This window comes from Leucoraja erinacea, chromosome 26, assembly GCF_028641065.1.
Source record: "Leucoraja erinacea ecotype New England chromosome 26, Leri_hhj_1, whole genome shotgun sequence".
Lineage (NCBI taxonomy): Eukaryota > Metazoa > Chordata > Chondrichthyes > Rajiformes > Rajidae > Leucoraja > Leucoraja erinaceus.
This window is the reverse complement of record NC_073402.1, coordinates 32,305,973-32,332,305: the sequence shown is the minus strand read 5'-3', so window position 1 is coordinate 32,332,305 and position 26,333 is coordinate 32,305,973. Positions and strand designations below refer to the sequence as shown.

At 49.7% G+C, this 26,333-nt stretch overlaps 1 protein-coding gene across 1 annotated transcript; it reads left to right on the top strand.

Moving 5' to 3' along the window:
* The first annotated feature begins 683 nt into the window (after window positions 1-683).
* dcdc2b (doublecortin domain containing 2B) lies at window positions 684-26,325 on the top strand. Its single transcript, XM_055656029.1, has 11 exons — window positions 684-1,744; window positions 7,454-7,511; window positions 9,000-9,076; window positions 15,943-16,116; window positions 17,199-17,238; window positions 18,851-18,907; window positions 20,125-20,348; window positions 21,299-21,384; window positions 21,763-21,914; window positions 22,675-22,734; window positions 24,536-26,325. Exons 1-11 carry the CDS (start codon window positions 1,467-1,469, stop codon window positions 24,557-24,559), a joined length of 1,230 nt encoding a protein of 409 aa, XP_055512004.1. The 5' UTR covers window positions 684-1,466; the 3' UTR covers window positions 24,560-26,325.
* Window positions 26,326-26,333: the final 8 nt, after the last annotated feature.

The window sequence follows — 26,333 nt, the reverse complement described above, 5'->3', positions numbered from 1 at the left end:
AGGCCCACTGTGTCGGGGCGATCAAGCTCCTGTATTGGGGAGGGGAGAGGTGGGGGGGGACCTCAGCTCCCCCGCGCCGGGTCGGGGCTAGTCGAATGTCGTGCGGCTTTTGGAGCTTCCCGACATCGGTCTCTTACTCGAAACTGCGAGCTCCTCGATGGTGAAATCCGCAGGCCGTGGTTGGAGCGTCGATCCCAGGCAAAGGATCGGCTCCAATGGTAAGTCCACATCCCCGCGGTGGGGCTCAAAGTCAGTCCCGAGCGAGGCGTCCAGCTCCACGATGTTAGGCTGCAGAGAGACCGGAGATACGATCCGGAAAACAATTGCATCTCCTGCAAGGTAGGAGATTGAAAAAAAAGTTTCCTCTCCCCCCCTCCCCCTCCCCCCTCCCCCCCCCCCCCTCCCCCCCCCCCCCCCCCCCTCCCCCTCCCCCCCTCCCCCCTCCCCCCTCCCCCACATAAAACAAACCAGAGAACATTAACACAAACTTTTTAAACACACTGAAAATAACAACAAAAATAGACTGGGTTGTAGATACACAGACTCTCAATAGGAATCCGAGCTGTAACTTTTCTACACGGAGGGTGGTGGGTGTATGGGACAAACTGCCAGAGGAGGTAGTTGAGGCTGGGACTATCCCAAATTTAAAGAAATAGTTAGACAGGTTTGGAGGGAAATGGACCAAACGCAGGCAGGTGGGACTAGTGTAGCTGGGACATGTTGGCCGGTGTAGGCAAGTTGGGCTGAGGGGCTAGTTTCCACACTGTGTCACTCCAATACTAATTGTACAGGGATTGCCCAGGGATGGTACTGGAACTGTACTGCGTGTACTGTTTGTACTGGGACTGTACTGCGTGTACTGTTTGTACTGGGACTGTATTGCGAGTGTACTGGGACTATACTGGACTGTACTGGGCTGTACTGGGCTGTACTGCGAGTGTACTGTTTGTACTGGGACTGCACCGTGATTGAACTAGATTGTACTGGGGTCTCATAGAAACATAGAAACATAGAAATTAGGTGCAGGAGTAGGCCATTCGGCCCTTCGACCCTGCACCGCCATTCAATATGATCATGGCTGATCATCCAACTCAGTATCCCGTACCTGCCTTCTCTCCATACCCCCTGATCCCCTTTAGCCACAAGGGCCACATCTAACTCCCTCTTAAATATAGGCAATGAACTGGCCTCAACTACCCTCTGTGGCAGAGAGTTCCACAGTCTCCACCTCATGTAACGGGCTGTAAGTAAGTGGGTTCCAACGCAATGTGGCCACTCGGCCCCAGGGCAGGGTGCAGGGTGCAGTACGCGGCCAGTGGGTGTGTGTATGTCGCTGGCAGCTCAACTATGTACACGACTCCAGCGTTGCTGAACAACGCCATGGTAACCGCGGCGCCACTCCGCCCCATAGCGCCCGGGACGGGAATCTTACTCCAGCGGGGCAGGGGGCAAGCACCGTGACAGGAATGGCCTCCACCGCTGTCCCTGCCGTCCCTGCGGCCAAGAATGTGGTGGTCTTTAAGAATGGAGACCCGTTCTTCACCGGGAGGAAACTTGTGGTCAACCAGAGACAGATTCTAACCTTTGAGACTTTCTTGAACGAAGTGACGAGTAACATCCAGGCGGCTGTGGCAGTGAGGAATATTTACACCCCGAGCGGTGGGCATCGAGTCCTTGACTTGCCCCAACTGCACAACGGCTCCCACTATGTGGCCGCGGGCTTCGAGCGGTTTAAAAAAATCGAGTAAGTGATTCCCTTGCAAGGTCGACGCGGTGTGCAGGCGAGTAGTGGAAGTAGTGGCCATTCACCAAGGGGGGTAGGTTCATTGTGTGCGAGTGGCCATTCACCAAGGGGGGTAGGTTCATTGTGTGCGCGAGTGGCCATTCACCAGGGGGGCAGGTTCATTGAGAGAGATTCTTCCCGACCACCAAACCTGTCCCATGCAGTGACAGCCACAAGCCAGCACCTGTAGTTCCTCACCTACACTGTACACCTGTACACATGCCGGACTTACTCCAGCTATGGGGGGTCTATGCATCTGCAGGGATTGCAAAGTCCTGGTTTGTTCAACAGTCTTTGATTCTCATAGTTGGTGGCAACTAGAGATGCCCTCACTTGCATTAACACCCAATACAGTAATGAATAATGTTCCATCAGGTACAAGGTGCGCCAACAGTGGGGTCACAGTGGGGTCAGTACTTTAATCGGTGTAATCCATGGAGAGGTGATGGCCGTCTGGAATGACATGGTCACAGGGTGATACACTGAGGAAACAGCTTGCCCACACCGGCCAACATGTCCCAGCTACACTGGTCCCACCTGCCTGCATTTGGCCCATATCCCTCTATACCACTCCGATCCATGTACCTGTCTAACTGTGCTATAGTCCCTGCCTCAACTATCTCTTCCGGCAGCTTGTTCCATACACCCACCACCCTTTGTGTGAAAACTTCACCCCTCAGATTCCTGTTAAATATTTCTCCCCGTCACCTTGAACCCGTGTCCTCTGGTCCTCGATTCCCCTACTCTAGGCAAGAGACTCCGTGCATCTACCCGATATATTCCTCTCATGATTTTATACACCTCTATAAGATCACTCCTCATCAACCTCCTGCGCTCCAAGGAATAGAGTCCCAGCCTGCCCAACCTCTCCCTGTAGCTCAGGCCCTCAGATCCTAGCAACATCCTCGTAAATCTCCTCTGCACCCTGTCCAGCTTGACAACATCACTCTGACCAAAGAAGGGTCTCGACCTGATGCGTCACCCATTCCTTCTGTCCCGCTGAGTTACTCCAGCATTTTGTGTCTTTCTTTGGTGTTAACCAGCACCTGCAGTTCCTTCCTGCTCATCACTCCCAGCAAGAGTTGGGGAGACTCGGGAGAATAATTATAAACTGGTCATTGGTCTCACATCAGGTGGAACTCAAGCCGATGGGATGAAGTGTGGACATCCCTGTTAGTGACGAGGGGGAGTCGAGGGGGAGTCTGGGGTGGAGTGCAGTAACTACTAAATGAGGATAAGATGTAGGTGAACGTTCCCCTGAGGCAGTCCATGAGAACAGTATGTGGTCACCTGCTTGTACCTCAATGGGACACGTCATTTAAACCTTCAAATTGACAAACAAGGAACTTGCTTTTCACCGAGAAAGTTGTGAATCTGTGGAATTCTCTGCCACAAAAGGCAGTGGAGGCCAATTCACTGGATGTTTTCAAGAGAGAGTTAGATTTAGCTCTTGGGGCTAACGGAATCGAGGGATATGTGGAGAAAGCAGGAACGGGGTACTGATTTTGGATGATGAGCCATGATCATATTGAATGGTGGTGTTGGCTCGAAGGGCCGAATGACCTACTCCTGCACCTATTTGCTGTGTTTCTATCCAACTGCAGGTGCTGGAGTAATCAGCGGGTCAGGCAGCATCTCTGGGGAACATGGATAGTGCAGTTTAGTTTATTGTCACATGTACCAAGGTACAGCGAAATGCCTTTTGTTGCGTGCTAACCAGTTAGCGGAAAGACAATACATGATTACAATCGATCAATTTGCAGTGTGCAGGGGAGGGGGAGGGAGGGGAGGAGGGGATAGAAAGGGGAGAGGGAGGGGAGGGGGAGGCGAAAGGGGAAGGGAGTATTGTTAGAGGTCCCCTAACATTGGAGGAGAGTTGAGTGGCTATGAGGCAGCGTAGCAGGGATGGGCAGGCAGATGGCAAGCAGTAATCCATCTTCCTCCCATTAACAGCTCACCTCACGGGGCGGTGCCCACTGCCATAAATCATCATTAAAGGTTCCCTCCACCACATTATTTATGGAGAGTGCCAACAACATCGTGCCAAGGTTCACTCATTAACTCTCTCCCACGCATCTCCCTGTTATGTTATTCAACTCCATTTGGAACCACAGCCTTGGTTTGGGGTTTTGCTTCACCAGCCTCTCGTCTGCAAACTCTCAGCTGGAATTGCTGCGAATATTCAAAACATCAGGCAGCATCTGCAGAGAGAGAGCGGGGGTCGGGTTACAAATCCTGTAAATATCCCTGGACATTTAAAATGTATTGTTAAAATGAACTAGAAGAGTTATGGACAGATAGTTGTGACATATAATTACAACGTGTAATGCATCAATGATAGTCAGAGCATCACAGAGTCGTAAGCAGGCCTTTCAGCCCATCTCAGCCCTGCCCGACAAGATGGCTACACTAGGCCCACCTGCCTATGTTTGGCCCATATCCCTCCAAACCTGTGTATCCATGTACCGGTCCAAATGCCTTTTAAATGTTGTTATAGTCCCAGCCTCAACTACCTCATCTGGCAGCTCGTTCTGTACACCCACCACCCACTGTGTGAGAAAAAGTACTTTGTATAAACCGTGCTTCCTAAACAAATCAGTTTTGTTTATAATAGTAAAACAAATCAATACTTAAAAGCTAATTTGTCACCGTGATTTTACTAGTGACCACTTTACATAAATTTGAATGTAAAGGAGGTTGTTAATGAACAGTTAAGTTTATGAGTGAGCTGGTGGAAGTATTAATCTAAGAGCTGGAGGATTAATAATAAATCATATTTACGCAGTGTATTTCAGTGACACCGTCTAGTAACAAAACTGTGATGAATTACAACAGTTTCTGGAGAAAGGAATTCAGAACATTCAATTTGTGTGATGATGTGTTAGCTGAGGGTTGACCCAGTGAGGGTCGACCACCTGCAGCGTGGCAGTGCAGGTATCAGTGAGGGTCGACCACCTGCAGCGGGGCAGTGCAGGTATCATTGGTAAAACGATGTTGGGATGGGAATATTTAAAACACATCAGCTACATCGACTACAAATGCTGCTTATATGTTCAGCTTTAGTTGCCCCAAGAGATCTTTGTTTAAAATGTTGCTCTTTTTTAATGTTTTTATTTATGGGATACTGGCACGGCTGCCAAGGTCAACATTCACTGCCCATCCCTGTGGCAGTCAGAACGTTTGACAACAAAAGCCAACATAACAAAAGGTTTGAGGTTTTAACTCTTTAGGAACCAGCCAACATATTAACTACTGATGCGTTTAACATGGGCTGAGAGATGTTGCCTGTCCCGCTGAGTTACTCCAGCACATTGTACCTGTCCACGTTCTCCAGAGATGCTGCCCGTCCCAGCTGAGTTACTCCAGCACTTTGTGTCTCTTCGGTTTAAACCAGCATCTGCATTTCCTTCATACACACTACTACGTTGTCTGGAATGGAGGGCAGTAGTTATAGGGAGAGAATTGATGGACTGAGTTACTCCAGCACATTGTACCTGTCCACGTTCTCCAGAGATGCTGCCTGTCCCGCTGAGTTACTCCAGCACTTTGTGTCTATCTTCGGTTTAAACCAGCATCTGCATTTCCTTCATACACACTACTACGTTGTCTGGAATGGAGGGCAGTAGTTATAGGGAGAGAGTTGATGGACTGGGTTTATACTCACTAGAGTATAGGGGACTGAACGGTGATGAGTGGCAGAGTTAGGTTCTTTATCCCAGAGCTGGAGAGTCTAGAACTAGAGAACACAGGTTTAAGGTGAAAGGGGAGAAATTAAAAGTTCGGAGGGGTAAGATGTAGTTCTGACCCAAAGTGTTACCTAGACACACAGTGCTGGAGTAACTCAGCGGGTCAGTCAGGCAGCATCTGTGGGGAACATGGAGAGATGCTGCCTGCCTGACCCGCTGAGTTACTGCAGCATTTTGTATTTGGGGTGTAGTTCTGCTCATTGTGTAAGCGTGCAGGTACAGCAGGTACAGCAGGTACAGCAGGTACAGCAGTTACAGCAGGTACAGCAGGTACAGCAGGTACAGCAGGTACAGCAGGTACAGCAGTTACAGCAGTTACAGCAGGTACAGCAGTTACAGCAGGTACAGCAGGTACAGCAGGTACAGCAGGTACAGCAGGTACAGCAGGTACAGCAGGTACAGCAGGTACAGCAGTTACAGCAGGTACAGCAGGTACAGCAGGTACAGCAGGTACAGCAGGTACAGCAGGTACAGCAGGTACAGCAGGTACAGCAGGTACAGCAGGTACAGCAGGTACAGCAGGTACAGCAGGTACAGCAGGTACAGCAGGTACAGCAGTTACAGCAGGTACAGCAGGTACAGCAGGTACAGCAGTTACAGCAGTTACAGCAGGTACAGCAGGTACAGCAGGTACAGCAGGTACAGCAGGTACAGCAGCAGTTACAGCAGGTACAGCAGGTACAGCAGGTACAGCAGTTACAGCAGGTACAGCAGGTACAGCAGGTACAGCAGGTACACAGTACAGCAGTTACAGCAGTTACAGCAGGTACAGCAGTTACAGCAGGTACAGCAGGTACAGCAGGTACAGCAGTTACAGCAGGTAGCAGTACAGCAGTTACAGCAGGTACAGCAGTTACAGCAGGTACAGCAGGTACAGCAGGTACAGCAGGTACAGCAGGTACAGCAGGTACAGCAGTTACAGCACAGCAGTTACAGCAGGTACAGCAGTTACAGCAGGTACTTTGGAAGGTTTACAGGTTATACAGCAGGTACAGCAGGTACAGCAGGTCCCTTGCAGGTCACCGGCCCTGGATCTACAGCAGTGTACAGCAGTTACTGCAGGTGGCAATTCCAGCACAGTTACAGCAGTTACAGCAGATGGTACAGCAGGTACAGCAGGTAGATAGAGCTCTAGGGGCTAGTGGAGTCAAGGTTATATGGGGAGAAGGCAGGCACGGGTTATTGATTGGGGACGATCAGCCATGATCACATTGAATGGCGGTGCAGGCTCGAAGGGCCGAATGGCCTCTTCCTGCACCTATTTTCTATGTTTCTATGTTGCTTCGACTCGCTGAGTTTGTGTCAAAGGGATTTACTTTGAGGACCAAAGGAACTGACCAGCTTGGCTTCAGAGCCAAGTCCTGGCTTGGAGTGAGCGACACTGGGCAGGGCGGTGAGGCTGGACAATCACCCTGCGCTCACAAGGGGAACGGCGACAGTTTGACACTCGTTTGGGGAGAAGGTACAAACTCCGTAGAGACAAGCACCCGTAATCAGGATGGAAGCCGGTTCTCTGGAGCTGTGAGGCAGCAGCACTACCCGCTGCACCACCGTGCCACCCCCAAAATGCCCACTTAATGAACTGAATTGTAATTCCACAGTGGGGATGGTCGTAAGATACAAACACACAAACTGCAAGGAGCCCGAGTCTCTCAATAACTGGCAGCTGATGGTACGTTGCCTCCGTTACTGGTGTATAAAATGAAGCAATTGCTGTATAATTTTGACATCCAATCTAATTTTGCGCCCCCTGTGTGTAAAGACAGTGATGCTGGAGACATTCTATTTCCTTTTGAGAACAGATGTGGAGACAGAGATTGTTGGTGCTTTGTTTTTTCCCCAGTCACGGTTCTTTCATCAAACCAGCTTCACCATCTGCCTTCCCAACCATTGCCTAATTAACATCATTTCTTTCTTTCATTAGTTATTTGCAAAAAAGGAATCAAAAACCAAATGGAAACAGAAGAAAGAATGGGGCGATGGTGAGTCTGTCGAGATGCTGCAGCAGAGATGATCTTGTGGTTACTGTGTTTGGGTTTAGTACAGGGCGACACTGTTTACAATCCAGTTACTACCAATAATGGAAACTCAGCTTGCATTTGCTGCTCTCGTGCTTCACGTTAATTAAAGTGGTGGACAGCACAAGGTGTGAGACTTGAGATGTGAATACGTTACTCACACTGTCAGTCATACAGCATGGAAACAGGCCCTTCGGCCCAACTCATTCATACCAACCCACATGCCCCATCTACACTAGTCCCACCTGCCTGCGTTTAGCCCATGTCCCTCCAAACCTGTCCTATCCATGTATCTCTCCAAATGTCTATGAAACGTCACCTATCCACATTCTCCAGAGATGCTGCCTGACCCGCTGAGTTACTCCAGCACTCTGTGAAACGTCACCTATCCATGTTCTCCACAGATGCTGCCTGACCCGCTGAGTTACTCCAGCACTCTGCGTCCATCCCTGGTATAAACCAGCATCTGCAGTTCCTCTTGATTACTCTGGCGTTGGGCTTGAGTGGCTGGGATGGGTACGGTCCAGGATTTACTGCTGAGATCCTCTGGTCCAGCCAACACCTCAAGGACAATGGGGATGTAATGGTCAGAGTGGAAGAGGTACTTGTGCAGTGTAACTGTGGGCCAGTGGCAGTAGAACGTCACGGTGGTGCAGCAGGTAGAGCTGCTACCTCACAGCGCCACAGACCCAGGTTTGATCCTGACCTGCGGAGTTTGTACATTCTCCCCGTGACTGTGTGGGTTTTCTCTGGGTGCTCTGGTTTCCCTTCCACACTCTAAAGATGTTCAGGTTTGTAGGTTAATTGGCTTTAGTAAATATTGTAAATTGCCCCTAGTATGTGTAGATATAGTGTTTGGGGTTTCCACGCTGTGTCTCTAAACTAAAGCTGTACAGCACAGAAACAGGCCCTTCGGCCCAGCTTGTCTGTGTTCATTACATTGCAACATTGGGCAAGTCTGGCCTGCATTTGTCCAGCACCCTCTGAACTCTTCCTGACCATATATCTGTATAATTGTCCTCCCTTTGTACGTTCAGTGTCATGATCTCCGTCCCACCTCAGCCTCCCTCTCTCTGGAGCTTTGCACTTGCACAGGTATGTTCCCCGCACCTGTTTCACCACACTCAGGAACAGCTTCTTCCCCTCTGTTATCAGGCTTCTGAACGGTCCTTCCATGAGCTAGGGTACTGTCCGATTCACCTCTACCCCATTGCGGACATTGGACTTTGTCTGTGGAACTGGTGCTGATGCTATAATGCTGAGAACTATATTCTGCACTCTGTATCTTCCCCTTTGCTCCACCTGTTGTACTGGAGTTTGAACGGATTGTAACTATGTATGGTATATCTGCTTTGCTTTGATAGCATGCAAAACAAGGCCATCAATTCATTGTCTAAAACTCTGCACCGGCACAAAGTGAGTAAACTGCATCTCTGTTATGTTTGCTTTCAGACACGGGTCGATTACTCCTGCAGGAGGAATGTGTCTGGTCGTTGGAGGAAGTGTATACACATGCCGTGCATCGTGAAGTGAGTACTGCAACCCTCACTCACCGCCTCTAATAGCTACCGGCCTGGAGTTAGCCAGTGTCCCCTCTCACTACACAACTATACGCAAGTAACTCAGCATGTCCCAACCGGAAACGTAATTTCCTTAGCTCCATAGATACTGCTGCACCCGCTGAGTTACTCCAGCACTCTGTGAAACGTCACCTATCTATGTTCTCCACAGATGCTGCCCGACTCGCTGAGTTACTCCAGCACTCTGTGAAACGTCACCTATCCATGTTCTCCACAGATGCTGCCTGACCCGCTGAGTTACTCCAGCACTCTGTGACTTTGTTTGTAAACCAGCATCTGCAGTTCCTTGTTTCTAGTTGTCTGATTTAAGAAAACAGTCGTTTCTCAGTTCAGTTGAGTTTAGAGGTACAGTGAAAAGCATTTGTTGCGTGCTAACCAGTCAGCAGAAAGACAATACATGATTACAATCGAGCCGTCCACAGTGTACAGATACAGGATTAGGGGATGAACATTGGACATTGTGTTTGTCTCACCAGGTTCAGTGATGAAGTACCGAGTAGATGCAGGGCACAGGAGGCAATTCTCAGCTTGGTGCTGCCATCTGGTGACCAGCTCGAGTTTAAATTAGTGCGGGTGTCAGGGGTTATGGGGAGAAGGCAGGAGAATGGGATTGGGAGGGAGGGAGAGTTAGATCAGTTGTGATCCTTATCTGAGGAAAGACATTCTTGCCATAGAGGGAGTACAGAGAAGGTTCACCAGACTGATTCCTGGGATGTTAAGACTTTCATATGAAGAAAGACTGGATAGACTCGGTTTATACTCGCTAGAATTTAGAAGATTGAGGGGGGATCTTATAAAAACTTACCAAATTCTTAAGGGGTTGGGACAGGCTAGATGCAGGAAGATTGTTCCCGATGTTGGGGAAGTCCAGAACAAGGGATCACAGTTTAAGGATAACGGGGAAATCTTTTAGGACCGAGATGAGGAAAACCTTTTTCACACAGAGAGTGGTGAATCTGTGGAATTCTCTGCCACAGAAGGTAGTTGAGGCCAAGTAACTCAGCGGGTCAGGCAGCATCTGTGGAGAACAGTACTGCTGTAGATTTGGGAGGAGCAACAGCAGCAACAGATTAGCTAGAGATACCACTGATTGGGTCTAGCCCAAGTGTGAGGAGAGGGGTGAAAACAGTTGAAAACTGAGGAATTGGCTGTGTAAATTGGTAAATAGGCAATTTATCAGTCAATTTAAGCAGGACAGCCCTTTGCGAGCGGCAGTGAGTGAGCGGCCTAGTGAGGGAAGTGTGAGTCTTTGGCTCGAGAGTCTTCGGAGAGGAGACCACGCAATACGCTTGAGAGGCTAAGGATTCTGGGAGAGGCAAAGAGGTTTGCCACGCACTGCAAGGGAGCAGTGGACCAGACAGGAAGAGCGGACGGAATTACCACTAGACAGCCAAACCAGTAGGTAATTTACGGCTGGGGTGAGTACTTTCCCATTTATAGGAGGTAGGATTATATAAATAAGGGGTGTATCAATACAGTAGGGGATTCTTAAATAGGACCAGTTAATTACTTATATAAGATGGGCGGTCAGGAGATGTGCCAATACTGCGAGATGTGGGAATTTGTCGACACCATTGATGTAGAAGATCCCTACAGCTGCAGTAAGTGTTTGAGGCTAGAGGAACTCCAGCTCCGCATTGATGAGCTGGAGACCCAACTTCATACGCTGCGGTACATCAGGGAGGGGGAGTATTACCTGGATGTTTTGTGCCAGGGGATGGTCACACCGACCAGTTTAACTAATTCAGTAGGCAGTGAGCAAGGAAAGGAAGGTGTGGCCATAAGCGAGGCAGGTAGGGGGAACCAGGAGGAGATGCGGCAGGAGCCACAGCCCTTGTCCCTGACGAGCATGACCGAGGCTCTTACTCAATGTAAGGACGGGATCAGGGGCTGTGGGAGGGATGAGCAACCTGGCTGCAGCACCGTGGATCAGGAGGCCATTCAAGAGGGGGGAGTTAGAAGAAATGCCGTAGTGATAGGGGATAGTATTATTCGGGGGGTAGATAAGGTTCTCTGCGGCCAGCAGAACATGTCCCGAAGGCTGTGTTGCCTACCCGGTGCTAGGGTTAAGGATATCTCTGCGATGCTGGAGAGAAATTTGCAGAGGGAGGGGGAGGATCCAGTGGTCGTGGTCCATGTGGGGACCAATGACATAGGAAGGACGAGGAAGGAGGATCTGCTGAAGGAGTTTGAGCAGTTAGGGAATAAATTAAAAAGCAGAACCTCGAGGGTACTGATCTCCGGATTGCTACCTGAGCCACGGGCCAAATCGGCGAGGGTACGTAAAAATTAAAAAGCTAAATGCGTGGCTCAAAGACTGGTGTGGGAATAATGGGTTTGGTTTCTTGGGCCACTGGCACCAGTACTGGGACAGGGGGGATCTGTTCTGTAAGGACGGACTTCACCTGAACGGTGCTGGGACTGGGGTCCTGGCAAATCATATAACTAGGGCAGTAGAGAGGTCTTTAAACTAAGTAGCGGGGGGGAGGTATCAAGGGGGGTAATAACGGCAGGGGTAGAGGAAATAGAGCAGGGTATCAGTGGGGAAGCGGAAAGTCAAAATGTGACAGGAGACAGAATGTGTGAAGATAAAGCTTTAGATGTAAAAGGGGCAAAAACGGAAAGGAAGGGTAGTAAAAATCATCTGAAAGTGCTTTATCTAAATGCACGGAGTATTCGTAATAAGATAAATGAATTAACGGTGCAATTAAGTATATATAGTTATGATATCGTGGCCATTACGGAGACATGGCTGCAAGGGGATCAGGACTGGGAGTTAAATATAGAGGGGTACTCGACAATTAGGAAAGATAGACAGGAAAGAAAGGGAGGAGGGGTGGCCCTTTTAATAAGGGAGGGAATAACGGCAATAGAGAGGAAGGATATTGCGTTGAAGGATCAGGATAGTGAAACAGCTTGGGTACAGATAGAGAATAATAAGGGGAAAAAAAAAAAACACTAGTGGGTGTAATTTATAGACCTCCAAATAGCTGTGACGCTGTTAGTCAGAACATAAATCTGCAAATAGTTGACGCATGTAAAAAGGGAACTGCTGTAATCATGGGGGACTTCAATTTTCATATTAATTGGGCAAACCAAACTGGGCAGGGTAGACTAGAGGAAGAGTTTATAGAATGTATTAGAGACGGGTTCCTAGAACAGTATGTCACAGAACCGACAAGGGGGGAGGCAATCTTGGATCTGGTCCTGTGTAATGAAGCAGGATTAATTAAAAATGTCATAGTTAGGGACTCGTTGGGAACAAGTGACCACAATATGGTCGAATTCCATATTCAAATAGAAGGGGAGCAGGTTGAAACTCAGGCTAGGGTGCTTAGTCTAAATAAGGGGGATTATGAAGGTATGAGGACTGAGCTGATCAAAGTTGACTGGGATAGCAGACTCAAGAATAAGACGGTACATGAGCAGTGGTGTACGTTTAAGGGTATACTGTATAACCTTCAAGAAAAATTTATTCCTATGAAGAAAAAAAGGGGTAAGGGTAAGAACAGTCAGCCATGGCTCAGTAAAACTATAAAGGATAGTATTCGGCTGAAGGCAAGGGCATATAAGGTAGCCAGAGATAGTGGGAGGGTAGAGGATTGGGAAGCATTTAAAGGTCAGCAAAAAATAACTAAGAGATTAATTAAGACGGGGAAAATAGACTATGAAAGGAATTTAGCGAACAACATAAAAACTAATAGTAAGAGTTTTTATAGCTATATAAAAAAAAAAAGGGTGGCTAAGGTGAACGTTGGTCCATTGGAGGGTGAGACTGGAGAGTTGTTGGTGGGGAACATGGAAATGGCAAAGGCATTAAACGAGTATTTTGTATCAGTCTTCACCATAGAAGACACAAAAAATATTCCAACGCTGGATAAACAGGGGGCGGTAGGAATGGAGGAGCTAAATACTATTAAGATCACCAAGGAGGTGGTATTAGGGAAATTAATGAGACTGAAGGAGGATAAATCCCCTGGGCCTGATGGATTACATCCAAGGGTCTTGAGGGAGATAGCGGTGGGGATTGTGGATGCATTGGTGATAATTTTCCAAAACTCCCTGGAGGCAGGAACGGTCCCAGTGGATTGGAAAATGGCCAATGTAACACCTATATTTAAAAAAAGAAGTAAACAGAAGGCGGGTAACTATAGACCGGTTAGTCTAACATCGGTGGTGGGTAAAATGTTAGAGACAATTATTAAAGAAACACTAACGGGGCACTTGGATAAACATGACTTCATCGGACAGAACCAACATGGTTTTGTGAAGGGGAAGTCCTGTTTAACGAATCTGCTCGAATTCTTTGAGGAAGTAACAACCCGGGTGGATAAAGGGGAACCGGTGGATGTGGTATACTTGGACTTCCAAAAGGCTTTTGACAAGGTGCCACATAAGAGACTATTGCTAAAAATAAAAAATTATGGGATTGGGGGTAATATATTAGCATGGGTAGAGGATTGGCTAACAAATAGGAAGCAGAGAGTGGGGATAAATGGTTCATACTCGGGATGGCAACCGGTAACTAGCGGGGTTCCGCAAGGGTCGGTGCTGGGACCCCAGTTGTTCACAATTTATATAAATGATTTGGAGGAGGGAACCAAGTGTAATATATCAAAATTTGCGGACGATACAAAAATGGGAGGAAAAGTAGGGGATGAGGAGGATAGGAAGAGTCTGCAAAAGGATATAGATAAGCTAGGTGAGTGGGCAACAACTTGGCAGATGAAATTTAATACTAATAAATGTGAAGTCATTCACTTTGGGAAAAAAAAATGATAGGGCAAGTTATTTTCTAAATGAGGAGGAGCTGCGTTGTAATGCAACGCAAAGGGATCTAGGGGTATTAGTACATGAATCACTGAAAGTTAGTATGCAGGTGCAGCAAGCAATCAGGAAGGCCAATGGAGTTTTGGCCTTTATTGCTAGGGGGATTGAGTATAAAAACACGGAGGTCTTGCTGCAGCTGTACACAGTATTAGTGAGACCACATTTGGAATACTGTGTACAGTTCTGGGGTCCATACTTAAGAAAGGATGTACTAGCCCTGGAGGCAGTGCAGCGAAGGTTTACAAGATTAATTCCTGCAATGAGGGGATTGACATATGAGGAAAGGTTAAGTAGGCTGGAACTCTACTCTTTGGAGTTTAGAAGAATGAGAGGCGATCTCATTGAAACATATAAGATCGTGAGGGGCCTTGATCGGGTGGATGCACCGAGGATGTTCCCAATGATCGGGGAAACTAGAACTAGGGGACATAGTTGCAGAATAAGGGGGGGCTCTTTTAAAACTGAGATGAGGAAGAACTTCTTCACCCAGAGGGTGGTTAATTTATGGAATTCACTGCCCCAGGGAGCAGTGGAAGCAGAAACTTTAAATATATTTAAGACTAAAATAGATGGTTTTTTAGCTGCCAAGGGGATAAGGGGCTACGGGGAGAGGGCAGGGATATGGACCTAGGTATGGTTAGTATAGTAAGACCTGAGTGATCTCCTGGACAAGTGTCGATCGCCTAGATTGGGGTCGGAGAGGAATAGTTCCCGTGTTTTTTTTCCCGAATTGGACCTGGGGTTTTTATCCGGTTTTTTGCCTGCACCCCCAGGAGATCACGAGGTTCTTGGGGTGGAGAGTGGGGTGATAGCGGTATAAAGGGGAGGGTAGTGTCTTGTGTTCTGTGTCTGAGTGTCTCTACTGTTTGTGGGTAAGTGTTAGTGCAAGGTAAAGCCCAGTAAAGGTCTATTGAACATGGTCTGAGGATCTCCAATGAGGTAGATAGTAGCTCAGGACTGCTCTATAGTTGGTGATATGTAGTTCAGTTGCTTGATAACAGCTGGGAAAACTGTCCCTGAATCTGGAGGTGAGCGTTTTCACACTTCTGTACCTTTTGAGGTGTACAAGATGATGAAGGACAAAGTGAATGCTCAGTCTTTTCCCGACAGTAGAGGATTCTAAAACTAGAGGGTGTATGTTTAAGGTTAGAGGACGGAGAGATTTAAGAGGGACCTCAGGGGAAACTTTTTTCACTCAGAGGGTAGTCTGAATCTGGAATGAGCTGCCAGAGGGTTTAGAGGGCTATGGGCCAAATGCAGGCAATGGGACTAGCCCAGTATTGGACAAGGTGGGCCGAAGGGCCTGTTTCTGTGAGTAAGGTCTGTGACTCTACGACTATGACGACACGTAATCATATTTATTTTGGTGTGAGCGTGAGGATCTTGACACTGGGCCAGTTTCCGCGCTGTATCACGCTGACTCTAAACGGAACACAATGTCACTTTGACTGTTACATGGTGACTCTTTGCATACCGTGTGTACACACAAAGAACCTCACTGTGACTGGTCACATGTGATAATAAAGCATTAATCATTCATTCATGAAAGAGCAGTTTTATCTCCACAGAGGCTGGCTGACATGATGAGTATTTCCATTTTATTTAATTTGCAGCATGGCTCGCTAATAAAAGATGAAATAATATTGTAATGCTCCTGCCTTGATAAATAACCAGGGGCGGCACGGTGGCTCAGCAGTAGAGTTGCTGCCTCACAGCGCCAGAGACCCGGGTTCCATCCTGACTACGGGTGCTGCCTGTACGGAGTTTGCACGTTCTCCCTGTGACTGCGTGGGTTTTCTCCGGGTGCCCCGGGTTCCTCCCACACTCCAAAGACACGCAGGTTTGTGGGTTAATTGGCATTTGTAACATTGTAAATTGTCCCTAGTGTGTGTGGGATAGTGTTAGTGTACGGGGCGATCGTTGGTCTGCACGGACTCGGTGGGCCGAAGGGCCTGTTTCTGAGCGGTATCTGTAAAGTGTAACAGTCCGTTTCAGCTGCCCTCTCTCCCCAGGCTCTACACGACAGAGGGTCAGGTGATGGTGACGGGGACCCAGCTCCAGAACGGATATTACTACGTAGCAGTGGGGTCAGAGAGGTTCAAAAATCTGCCTTACCTCGAACTCCTGGTTTCCAAAATGTCGTCCCTAAATGCTCTCAGGTAAGTTTAACACACAGGTGGGGACTGGTCCTGACACGTTGCTTCATGGGATACGCTCACCTTGATCACAGGTGAAGCTGTGCAGGGAGAGGGCAGGAGAATGGGGTTAGGAGGGAGAGATAGATCAGCCATGATTGAATGGCGGAGTAGACTTGATGGGCTGAATGGCCTAATTCGATTCCTAGCACGTATGGCCTTATACCAAGTATGGACACAAAGTGCTGGAGTAACTCAGTGGGTCAGGGGAGCATCTCTGGAGAGAAAGGATGGGTAACAATTAGGGTCAGGTTCATTCTTCAGCCTGATTGTAGCGGGTAGGGGTGAGGTGGGGAGGTGAAGATTCCCTTTACCCCCTCCCTAGTCGTTTCACCAGTCCCTCAGTTCTCCACATTGCTTCTCTTGAGATGGCATCTTCCCTGGCCAACAATAGACCCACCATGCACAGCCCTGCCTCAACTCATTAATGGTTGGCCCTGAATAGTCCTGTGTAGGAAGGAACTGCAGATGCTGGTTTACACTGAAGATAGACACAAAATGCTGGAGTAACTCAGTGGGACAGGCAGCATCTCTGGATAGACGTCAGTTTGAAGAATAGGCTCAACCCAAAACGTCACACATTCCTTCAATCCATTGAGTTATGGTGCAGCAGCATCTATGGAGCGAAGGAAATAGGCAACGTTTCGGGCTGAAACCCTTCTGGAAATAGGCAACGTTTCGGGCCGAAACCCGGAAGGGTTTCGACCCGAAACGTTACCTATTTCCTTAGCTCCATAGATGCTGTCTGACCCGCTGAGTTACTCCAGCACTCTGTGAAACGTCACCTATCCATGTTCCCCACAGATGCTGCCTGACCCGCTGAGTTACTCCGGCACTCTGTGAAACGTCACCTATCCATGTTCCCCACAGATGCTGCCTGACCCGCTGAGTTACTCCAGCACTCTGTGAAACGTCACCTATCCATGTTCTCCACAGATGCTGCCTGACCCGCTGAGTTACTCCAGCCCTCCGTGTCTCTCCACACCATGAATGAAACTTGTTAATGGGGAAAGAAGATTTATTCATTGTATTCTTATCTTTTTCAGGCACCAACAAATGATGAGGCACAGGAACCGTGGCAAAGAGGTAAAGTACGTGCAGAGTGAGGGTGTGGGCGTACACGGGGTAAATGTAGAGGCCGGGATTCCTCTGGTCACCTGTTCCATCCACTGGCAGCAGATCTGCCCATTGAGGTTCCTGCAAAGTTTGTTGTGTAAGGTCACCACCAGTTGTAGGCATTGGTTTAGAGATGGACACAGAGTGGTGGAGTAACTCAGCGGGCCAGGCAGCATCTGTGGAGAACATGGATAGGTGATGTTTCACAGAGTGCTGGAGTAACTCAGCGGGTGCAGCAGCATCTATGGAGCTAAGGAAATAGGTAACGTTTCGGGTCGAAACCCTTCCGGGTTTCGGCCCGAAACGTTGCCTATTTCCAGAAGGGTTTCGGCCTGAAAAGTTGCCTATTTCCTTCGCTCCATAGATGCTGCTGCACCATAACTCAGCGGGTCAGGCAGCATCTGTGGAGAACATGGATAGGTGACGTTTCACACAGTGCTGGAGTAACTCAGCGGTCAGGGAATGGACAGACAATGTTTGGGCTTGGATCATGTTCTCTAGCGCTTTGTGTTTTGCGTGTAGAACTGGCATGGACAGGGTCAGGGGTCAGTGAGAGAGCCGGCATCTCCACTGTGTGACCTGTGTTGACCCAGACAACAAAGCATCAACCTAACACATTATTCAATGCTGGAAGAAACCCTTTAGAATTCAGTTCAGAAACCGCGATGTTATCGTTCAAAGAGTTCCCGGTCATTGCCAACACTCAGCTTGCATTGAGGGCTAACTGGGATGAGTGAGTCTACAACAATAGCACTGCCCTTGGACATTTAATGGAACCACACACATAACAAACGGCTTTATGTCAGTCAATGCCACAACTTCAACATGATCATTTTCTAATTATCCACAAGGCGGGAGTGACGGAGAGTGCTGGCGTTGCAACATCACATGTAGGGCATTGGTCACCACCCACACGGCAACTGTGTCACATTAACTCTTTACCCACCCACCCTCCACCCACCCTCCTCCCACCCCCCACCCACACCTCACCCCCACCCACCCCCCCCCCCCCTCTCCTCACACTGGCCTCTGCCTTTACATGTGAGCCTCGGTCAGCATTTCTGTAGTTCATAAGTGATAGGAGCACAGAATTAGGCCATTCGGCCCATCAAGTCGACCCTGCCATTCAATCATGGCTGATCTATCTCTCCCTCCTAACCCCATTCTCCTGCCTTCTCCCCATAACCCCTGACACCCGTACTAATCTGCATTAAAAATATCCATTGACGGCATCCAGAGCCTTCTGTAACTATGAATCCCACAGATTCACCACCCTCTGACTAAACAAATTGCTCCTCATCTCCGTCCTAAAGGAACTTCCTTTAATTCTGAGGCTGTGCCCTCTAGTTCTTGACTCTCCCACTAGTGGAAACATCCTCTCCACATCCAGACCTTAGTGAGCAGTAAAATCAATGTTTAAAGGGTTGCTGGAGAACTGACCACTGGAGAACTGACCACTGGAGAACTGACCACTGAGGGCTGGGAGTCATTGAGCAGAAAGTGATTGATACCAGGAATATTGATCAGTATTAATACGTCATTGTGAGTGTTTGTATTTGGATTGTTTTCTCGGTGTCAACAGGGTGCCATTTCCCAAGATGGAGTGAGTGACTCAGCGCTCGTGGCTTCACCTGCCCAGGTAACCACCTGTAATCACCTGTAATCGCCTGTAATCACCTGTCCAGCTCGGGACAATCGCACTCCTCACTGATAATTCACAGCCTGCCCTAACATGAGAAGGATCGCTGCTATGGGGAACTGGAACAAAATCTGGGTCAGTGCAGGTGACAGGGTGCGAACTACCCCTCTACCCAGCTCCCCCATCCCCCCCAGCAACCCACTGCTCATGAGGCTACTGCAGAGATCTGAGAAGCCTGGAGTACAGGCCTGGAGTACAGGGCCCTTGTGTACAGGCCTAGAGTACAGGGCCCTTGTGTACAGGCCTGGAATACAGGGCCCTTGTGTACAGGCCTGGAGTACAGGCTTGGAGTACAGGCCTAGAGTACAGGGCCCTTGTGTACAGGCCTGGAATACAGGGCCCTTGTGTACAGGCCTGGAATACAGGGCCCTTGTGTACAGGCCTAGAGTACAGGGCCCTTGTGTACAGGCCTGGGGTACAGGGCCCTTGTGTACAGGCCTAGAGTACAGGGCCCTTGTGTACAGGCCTGGAGTACAGGGCCCTTGTGTACAGGCCTGGGGTACAGGGCCCTTGTGTACAGGCCTGTAGTACAGGGCCCTTGTGTACAGGCCTAGTGTACAGGCTTGGAGTACAGGCCTAGAGTACAGGGCCTTTGTGTACAGGCCTGGAGTACAGGGCCCTTGTGTACAGGCCTGGGGTACAGGGCCCTTGTGTACAGGCCTGTAGTACAGGCTTGGAGTAAAGGGACCTAGTGTAAAAGGCCGACATAAAACACTGGAGTAACACAGCAGAACATCTCTGGAGAGAAGGAACGGGTGATGTTTCGGGTTGAGACCCATCTTTAGACCTAGTGTAAAGGCCCCTCATGCAAAGGCCCTCTGTGTAAGGCCCTCGTATAAAGGCCTGTTGATTCTCCCACTCCGGGTTATAGACTCTGTGCATTCACGATATCTAATCTCCTCGTGATCACCCTCATCCTCCTGCGCTCCAAGGTATAAAGTCCCAGCCTGCCCAACCTCCCCCTGTAGCTCAGGCCCTCGGATTCTGGCAACACCCTCGTAAATAACAATATAATGATCAAATGCATTTTAAGATGAAGAGATGGTGGAGTAACTCAGCGGGACAGGCGGCATCTGTGGAGAGAAGGAATGGGAGGAGACCCATCTTCAGGCCCAGTGTTAGATCTTGTGTTAAACCAGGGGCTGATTGAATCCCAGCAGGATTTGGACAAGCGTAGAGTGCAGTCGATGGGGGCGGCAGAGGCTGGTGTCCTGGTGTCGCCACAGCCGGTGAGGAGGAGAGGGAAGAGCGTTCTGCCACCGGTCAACTCCATCTTCTTTGCCAAGCCGGTGAAAGTGAAGTTGAAACGACACACGGCGCAGGAATCACCGGCCAGCGGCAACAAAGGCAAGGCCAGCTCTTCACAGCGCCAGGGACCCAGGTTCCATCCTGACCACAAGTGCTGTCTGTGTGGAGTTTGCACGTTCTCCCCATGACCTCGGGGTGCTCCGGTTTCCTCCCACATCCCAATGTCGTGCAGTTTGTAGGTTAATTTGCCCATTGTCCCTAGCGTGTGGGGAGTGGGAGTGGATGAGAATGTGGGATAGCATGGAACTGGTGGGATCGCTGGACGGTGTGGACTCAGTGGGCCGAAGGGCCTGTTTCTGTGCTGCATCTCCAAACGAAACTACAAAACCTGGGGTGAATGAGTTCCCTTTCTCCATTGGCTGTGTGGTTGGTACATCTGGGGCGATGACTGCATGTACGGAGTTTGTACGTTCTCCCCGTGACAGCGTGGGTCTCCTCCCACATCCCAAACACCTGCAGGTTTGTAGATTAATTGGCTTCTGTAAATTGTCCCTGGTGTGTGTAGGCTAGACCTAGATTGTTGGTCAGCGCAGTCTCAATGGGCTGAAGGTGGACAGAAATGCTGGAGAAACTCAGCGGATGAGGCAGCATCCATGGAGCGAAGGAAATAGGTGACGTTTCGGGTCGAGACCCTTCTTAACCGGCCTCACCCACTGAGTTTCTCCAGCATTTCTGTCTACCTTCAATTGTTCCAGCATCTGCAGTTCTTCCTTAAACAATGGGCCGAAGGGCCTGTTTCTACCTTGTGACTCTAAAACTAAAAGCAAATGAAAGATCAGGTCAGACCATACATGAATACAGCTGTGCGACTGGCTGCTTCTTGTTCCTGGATCTTAAGATTAACAGATTATTATTAGTGCGGGTGTCAGAGGTTATGGGGAGAAGGCAGGGGAATGGGGTTAGGAGGGAGAGATAGATCAGCCATGATTGAATGGTAGAGTAGACTTGATGGGCCGAATGGCCAATTACTGCTCCTAGAACTTATGAAACTTATGAAGTTAAACATTTTAATGATACCTATAGGATTAAGGTGTTAACACACTTTGTACATCCAGTTGAGCCGGTGCGGGCCAGTGTGGGTCAGTGTGGGCCGGTGTGGGCCAGTGTGGGTCAGTCTGGGTCAATGTGGGTCAGTGTGGGCCAGTGTGGGCCGATCTGGGCCGGTGTGGGCTGGTGTGGGTCAATGTGAGCCGGTGTGGGTCAGTCTAGGCCAGTGTGGGCCGGTGTGGGCCGGTGTGGGTCAGTGTGGGCCGGTGTGGGTCAGTCTAGGCCAGTGTGGGCCGGTGTGGGGCTGGTGTGGGTCAATGTGAGCCGGTGTGGGTCAGTCTAGGCCAGTCTGGGCCGGTGTGGGCCGGTGTGGGTCAATGTGAGCCGGTGTGGGTCAGTCTAGGCCAGTGTGGGCCGGTCTGGGCCGGTGCGGGCCGGTGTGGGCTAGTGTGGGCCACTCTCTGCGGGTGTGGTGTGGATTATTCCGTACGCTGTATAAGAGGAATCTCCAATGTTGCTACATTCACTGCTGCCTTTCCTTTGGCCAGAGGTGACGAGTGTTTTCAAAGTGAGTGAGGAACGAGCGGAGCTACACGGAGCGCTGGAGATCGCAGACGATGAAAACACGAAGGTGGAGCTGCCGGTCGACAAGGTGGGAGATGATTCCCGGCCCCTCCAGACCCAGCACCGATGCACACGTCCTCAACATGGGGAGAGGGGCAAGAGAGAGGATGTTGATGCAACAATGTCCTACCTCCCCCTGTGTGGCCTTTGGCAGTGACTCCTTCACCCGCCCCTCCACCAAACTACCAACCAGTGCATCCCCCAACATCCCAACCCAGTCCCTGAAGTCTGATACTGTCCCCATCCCATCCCCCCCCCTCTCCTCTCTCCCCCTCCCCCCCCCCCCCTCCCCCCCCCCCCCCCCCCTCCTCTCTCCCCCTCCCTCCCCCTCCCCCTCCCCTCTCCTCTCCTCCCCTCCCCTCTCCCCTCTCACCCCTCCCCTCCCCTCTCCTCCTCCTCTCTCTCCCCCCCTCCTCCTCTCTCCCACTCCCTGCTCCTCTCTGCTCCTCTCTCCTCCTCCTTTCCCCCTCCCACCTCCTCTCTCTCCCTCCCTCTTCCTCTCTCTGCCTCCCTCCTCCTCTCTCCCCCTCCCTCTCCCCCTCTTCCCCTCTCACCCTCCCCTCCTCTCCCCCCCTCCCTCTCCCCCTCTCTCTCTCGCTCTCTCTCTCTCTCTCTCTTTCCCCCCCTCTCCCCCTCCCTCTCTCCCCTCCCCCTCCCCTCTCCCCTCTCCCCCTCCCCCTCCCCTCCCTTCCCCCTCCCTCTCACCCTTCCCTCTCCCTCTCCTCCCAGACAGGAGGAGTCCCCTGGGCTGGTCCAGGCTCTGATGCTCATATACTTCTCTCTTGCAGAGAGCGGCTGAAGTTATTGAAGATGAAATCATCGTTGAAGATGGGACACACCACATTGAGGTAAGACATAGAACAGTACAGCACAGGAACAGGCCCTTTGGCCCACAATGTCCGTGCTGAACAGGATGACAAGTTCAACTGATCTTCTCTGCCTGCACGTGATCATTCGTGTGAATCAGTGATCAATTGTGCGTATGGACTCGATGGGCTGAATGGCCTGTCTCCATGCTGTATCTCTAAACTAAGCAGCAGCCCAGCTCCAACTTCTGATTGCCATGGGTTTGTGGACAAAGGTTCAGGAACTTCTTTCTCTGCTCCCAAGTGGCACGGTGGTGCAGCGGGTAGAGCTGCTGCCTCACAGCGCCAGAGACCCAGGTTCAATCCCGACTACGGGCGCTGTCTGTACGGAGTTTGCACGTTCTCCCCGTGACCCACGTGGATTTTCTCCGAGATCTTCGGTTTCCTCCCACACTCCAAAGACGTGCAGGTTTGCAGGCTAATTGGCTTGGTGTAATTGTTACATTGTCCCTAGTGTGTGTGTGTGTGTGTGTGTAGGATAGTGTTAGTGTGCGGGGATCGCTGGTCGGCACAGACTCGGTGGGCCGAAGGGCCTGTTTCCGCGCTGTATCTCTGAACTAAACTAAAAACGAAACTCCTTGAGCATGTGATCATCAGGTTCCAGACCACATCTCTGATCCCCACACCCAGATGTGGCTTCAGCAGATGTCCCAGCACTGCCTACATCCCCCAAGCTAGTCCGAATCCCAGGGGGACAATGTTGCCCCTCATGTGGCTGCAACCGATCCTGCCTCTGGCAGCAACAAACACTGATAGCTGCTCTCTATTGATCGCATGACAGTGAACCAACAATGAATGGACATATACAATTATCAATGGCCTATTGTCGTGTTGGTCACAGGGTTAGTTTCTGTGGACCTCAAGTACAAGAGTGATAGGAGCAGAATCAGGCCATTCGGTCCATCAAGTCTACTCTGCCATTCAATTATGCCTGATCTATCTCTCCCTCCTAACCCCATTCTCCTGCCCATAACCCCTGACACCCGTACTAATCAAGAATCTATCTATCTCTGCCTTAAAAATATCCACTGACTTGGCCTCCACAGCCTTCTGTGACAAAGTATTCCACAGATTCACCACCCTCTGATGAAATAAATTCCTCCTCACCTTTCTAAAGGTACGTCCTTTAAGTCTGAGGCTGTGGCCTCTGGTCCTAGACTCTCCCACAAGTGGAAACATCCTCTCAACATTCACTATCCAGGCCTTGCACTATTTGGTAAGTTTCAATGAGGTCCCCCGCTCATCCTGCTAAACTCCAGCGAGTACAGGCCCAGTGCCGTCAAATGCTGGAGTTGAAACGTAATTTCAATGTGGGCCCCCCCCTCAGTGGGAAGTGGGAGACATTGTGCTGGACTTTGTTGAGAATCACACCCAAGGAATGCCAAGCCTCTCCAATCGCTGGAATTATTGATCAAATTACAGCGAACCAGCAATTAATGAATATATAAAATAATCAGGTGACCTGCTGTTGTGTTTGGTGTTTGATGACCACATGTTGTTCCAGTAAACATAGAGCTGTAGTAACTCAGTGGGACAGACAGCATCTCTCAAGAACAGGAATGGGTGACGTTTCAGGTCGAGACCCTTGTCCAGATCTGATGTCTGACTCTCAGTCTAAAGAACGGACTCGACCCGAAATATCACCCATTCCTTCTCTCCAAAGATGCTGCATGTCCCGCTGAGTTACTCCAGCATTTTGTATCTATCTTCGGTGTAAACCGGCATCTGCAGTTCCTTCCTGCACCTCGCTTCATCTAAACCTTTCTCATCCTCCTGGCCACAGGGTGTTACAGCCAAGCCTCAATGAAGTGTTGGTGACGGGGAGATTGGGAACAAGGTGAATGTCCTGTGATGTGGGGCTCAGAAAGGCAATGTGGATCTGTACTCTGTGATGGACATGCTGAGACAGGGAGTGTTCACCGCTGAGCCATCTATTGCCAGCACTGCTGTAGAATGTCGCTGGTGCGGGATACAGCGCAGACACTGGCGCCCGTGGACTGTAACGTGTCCGACTTTTACACGTACAACTCAGATCAACATTTTACGAAAAATAAATGAAGAAATTGAAAATCAAGTTGAAATAAATGTAAAAATCTCATGGTTATTTTATTTGTCAAAACATTATAGAATTACTGGGCGGCACGGTGGCGCGGCGGTAGAGTTGCTGCCTCACGGCGCCAGAGACACGGGTTCGATCCTGACTACGGGCGCTGTCTGTATGGAGTTTGCACGTTCTCCCCGTGACCTGTGTGGGCTTTCTACGGGTGCTCCGGTTTCCTCCCACACTCCAAAGACGTGCGGGTTTGCAGGTTTGGTAAAAATTGGTCCATATATATCCACCACCCTGCCTTCAACAATCTCCTTAGTTACCCCATCGATAAACTCCATCGAGTTATTGAGGCAGGATGGCCCCACACAAAGCCACACTAACTATTGATGATATTTGTAACTCCTATCCCCTGGAATTGATCACCCAGAGAGTTGTGAATCTGTGGAATTCTCTGCCACAGAAAGCAGTGGAGGCCAATTCACTGGATGTTTTCAAGAGGGAGTTAGATTTAGCTCTTAGTGCTAACGGAATCAAGGGATATGGGGAGAAAGCAGGAGCGGGGTACTGATTGTGGATGATCAGCCATGGTCATATTGAATGCCGGTGCTGGCTCGAAGGGCTGAATGGCCTACTCCTGCACCTATTGTCTATATTTCTAAAGCTTCTATCTACCTGCCTTATTCTAAATTATGAAGCTACGTTAACTATCTCCTGTCTCCTGGTGTCTGGTGCCCATGTTACCTCCTCCTGTGGCCCCCACAACTCGTGGGGTCAATCACATCTGTCCTGGGCCTTTGGCCATGGGGAGGGGGGGAATCATCTCACAAACTGCCCCCTCATCAGGTGGCCTCAATCTACATCTAGTCTAGTTTAGTTTGGTTTGGTTTAGATGGACAGCATGGAAACAGGCCCTTTGGCCCGCCATTGATCACCCATTCACACCAGTTCTATACTATCCCACTCACATACACTGGGACATCTCACATTGTGTTCAGTCTGGTTGGTCATCGTGTTATATTGATGATGCTAAGCTGGAGATGGTGCAGAGACGATTTACAAGGATGTTGCCAGGACACGAGGGTCTGAGCTGCAGGGGGAGGTTGGGCAGGCTGGGACTCTATTCCCTGGAGAGCAGGAAGATGAATGGTGATCTTATAGAGGTGTACACAATCATGAGAGGAATAGAGAGGGTGAATGCACAGATTATTTTACCCAGAGTAAGAACCAGAAGACAAAGGTTCATGATGAAAGGGGAAAGATTTTACAGGAATTTGAGGGGCAATTGTTTCCACACAGAAGGGGGTGGGTGAATGGAACGAGCTGCCAGAGGAGGTAGATGAGGCAGGGACCTTCACAACATGGATGGGACAGGTTCAGAGTGATAAGGGCCAAATGTAGACTAGCTTAGATGGGGCCTTTGGTCGGCATGGAGGTTGGGCTGAATGGCCTGTGTCTGCGCTGAATGACCCTACACACAAGGATATAACTCTCCACTGAAAATAGACACAAAATGCTAGAGTAACTCAGCGGG

Excerpts from the sequence above, each read along its gene's own strand:
- dcdc2b (XM_055656029.1), top strand. The coding sequence starts at position 1,467 with ATGGCCTCCACCGCTGTCCCTGCCGTCCCTGCGGCCAAGAATGTGGTG. Across the intron at positions 16,117-17,198 it reads TCGTCCCTAAATGCTCTCAG|GCACCAACAAATGATGAGGC; the intron begins GTAAGTTTAACA and ends TATCTTTTTCAG. Across the intron at positions 17,239-18,850 it reads ACAGGAACCGTGGCAAAGAG|GGTGCCATTTCCCAAGATGG; the intron begins GTAAAGTACGTG and ends CGGTGTCAACAG.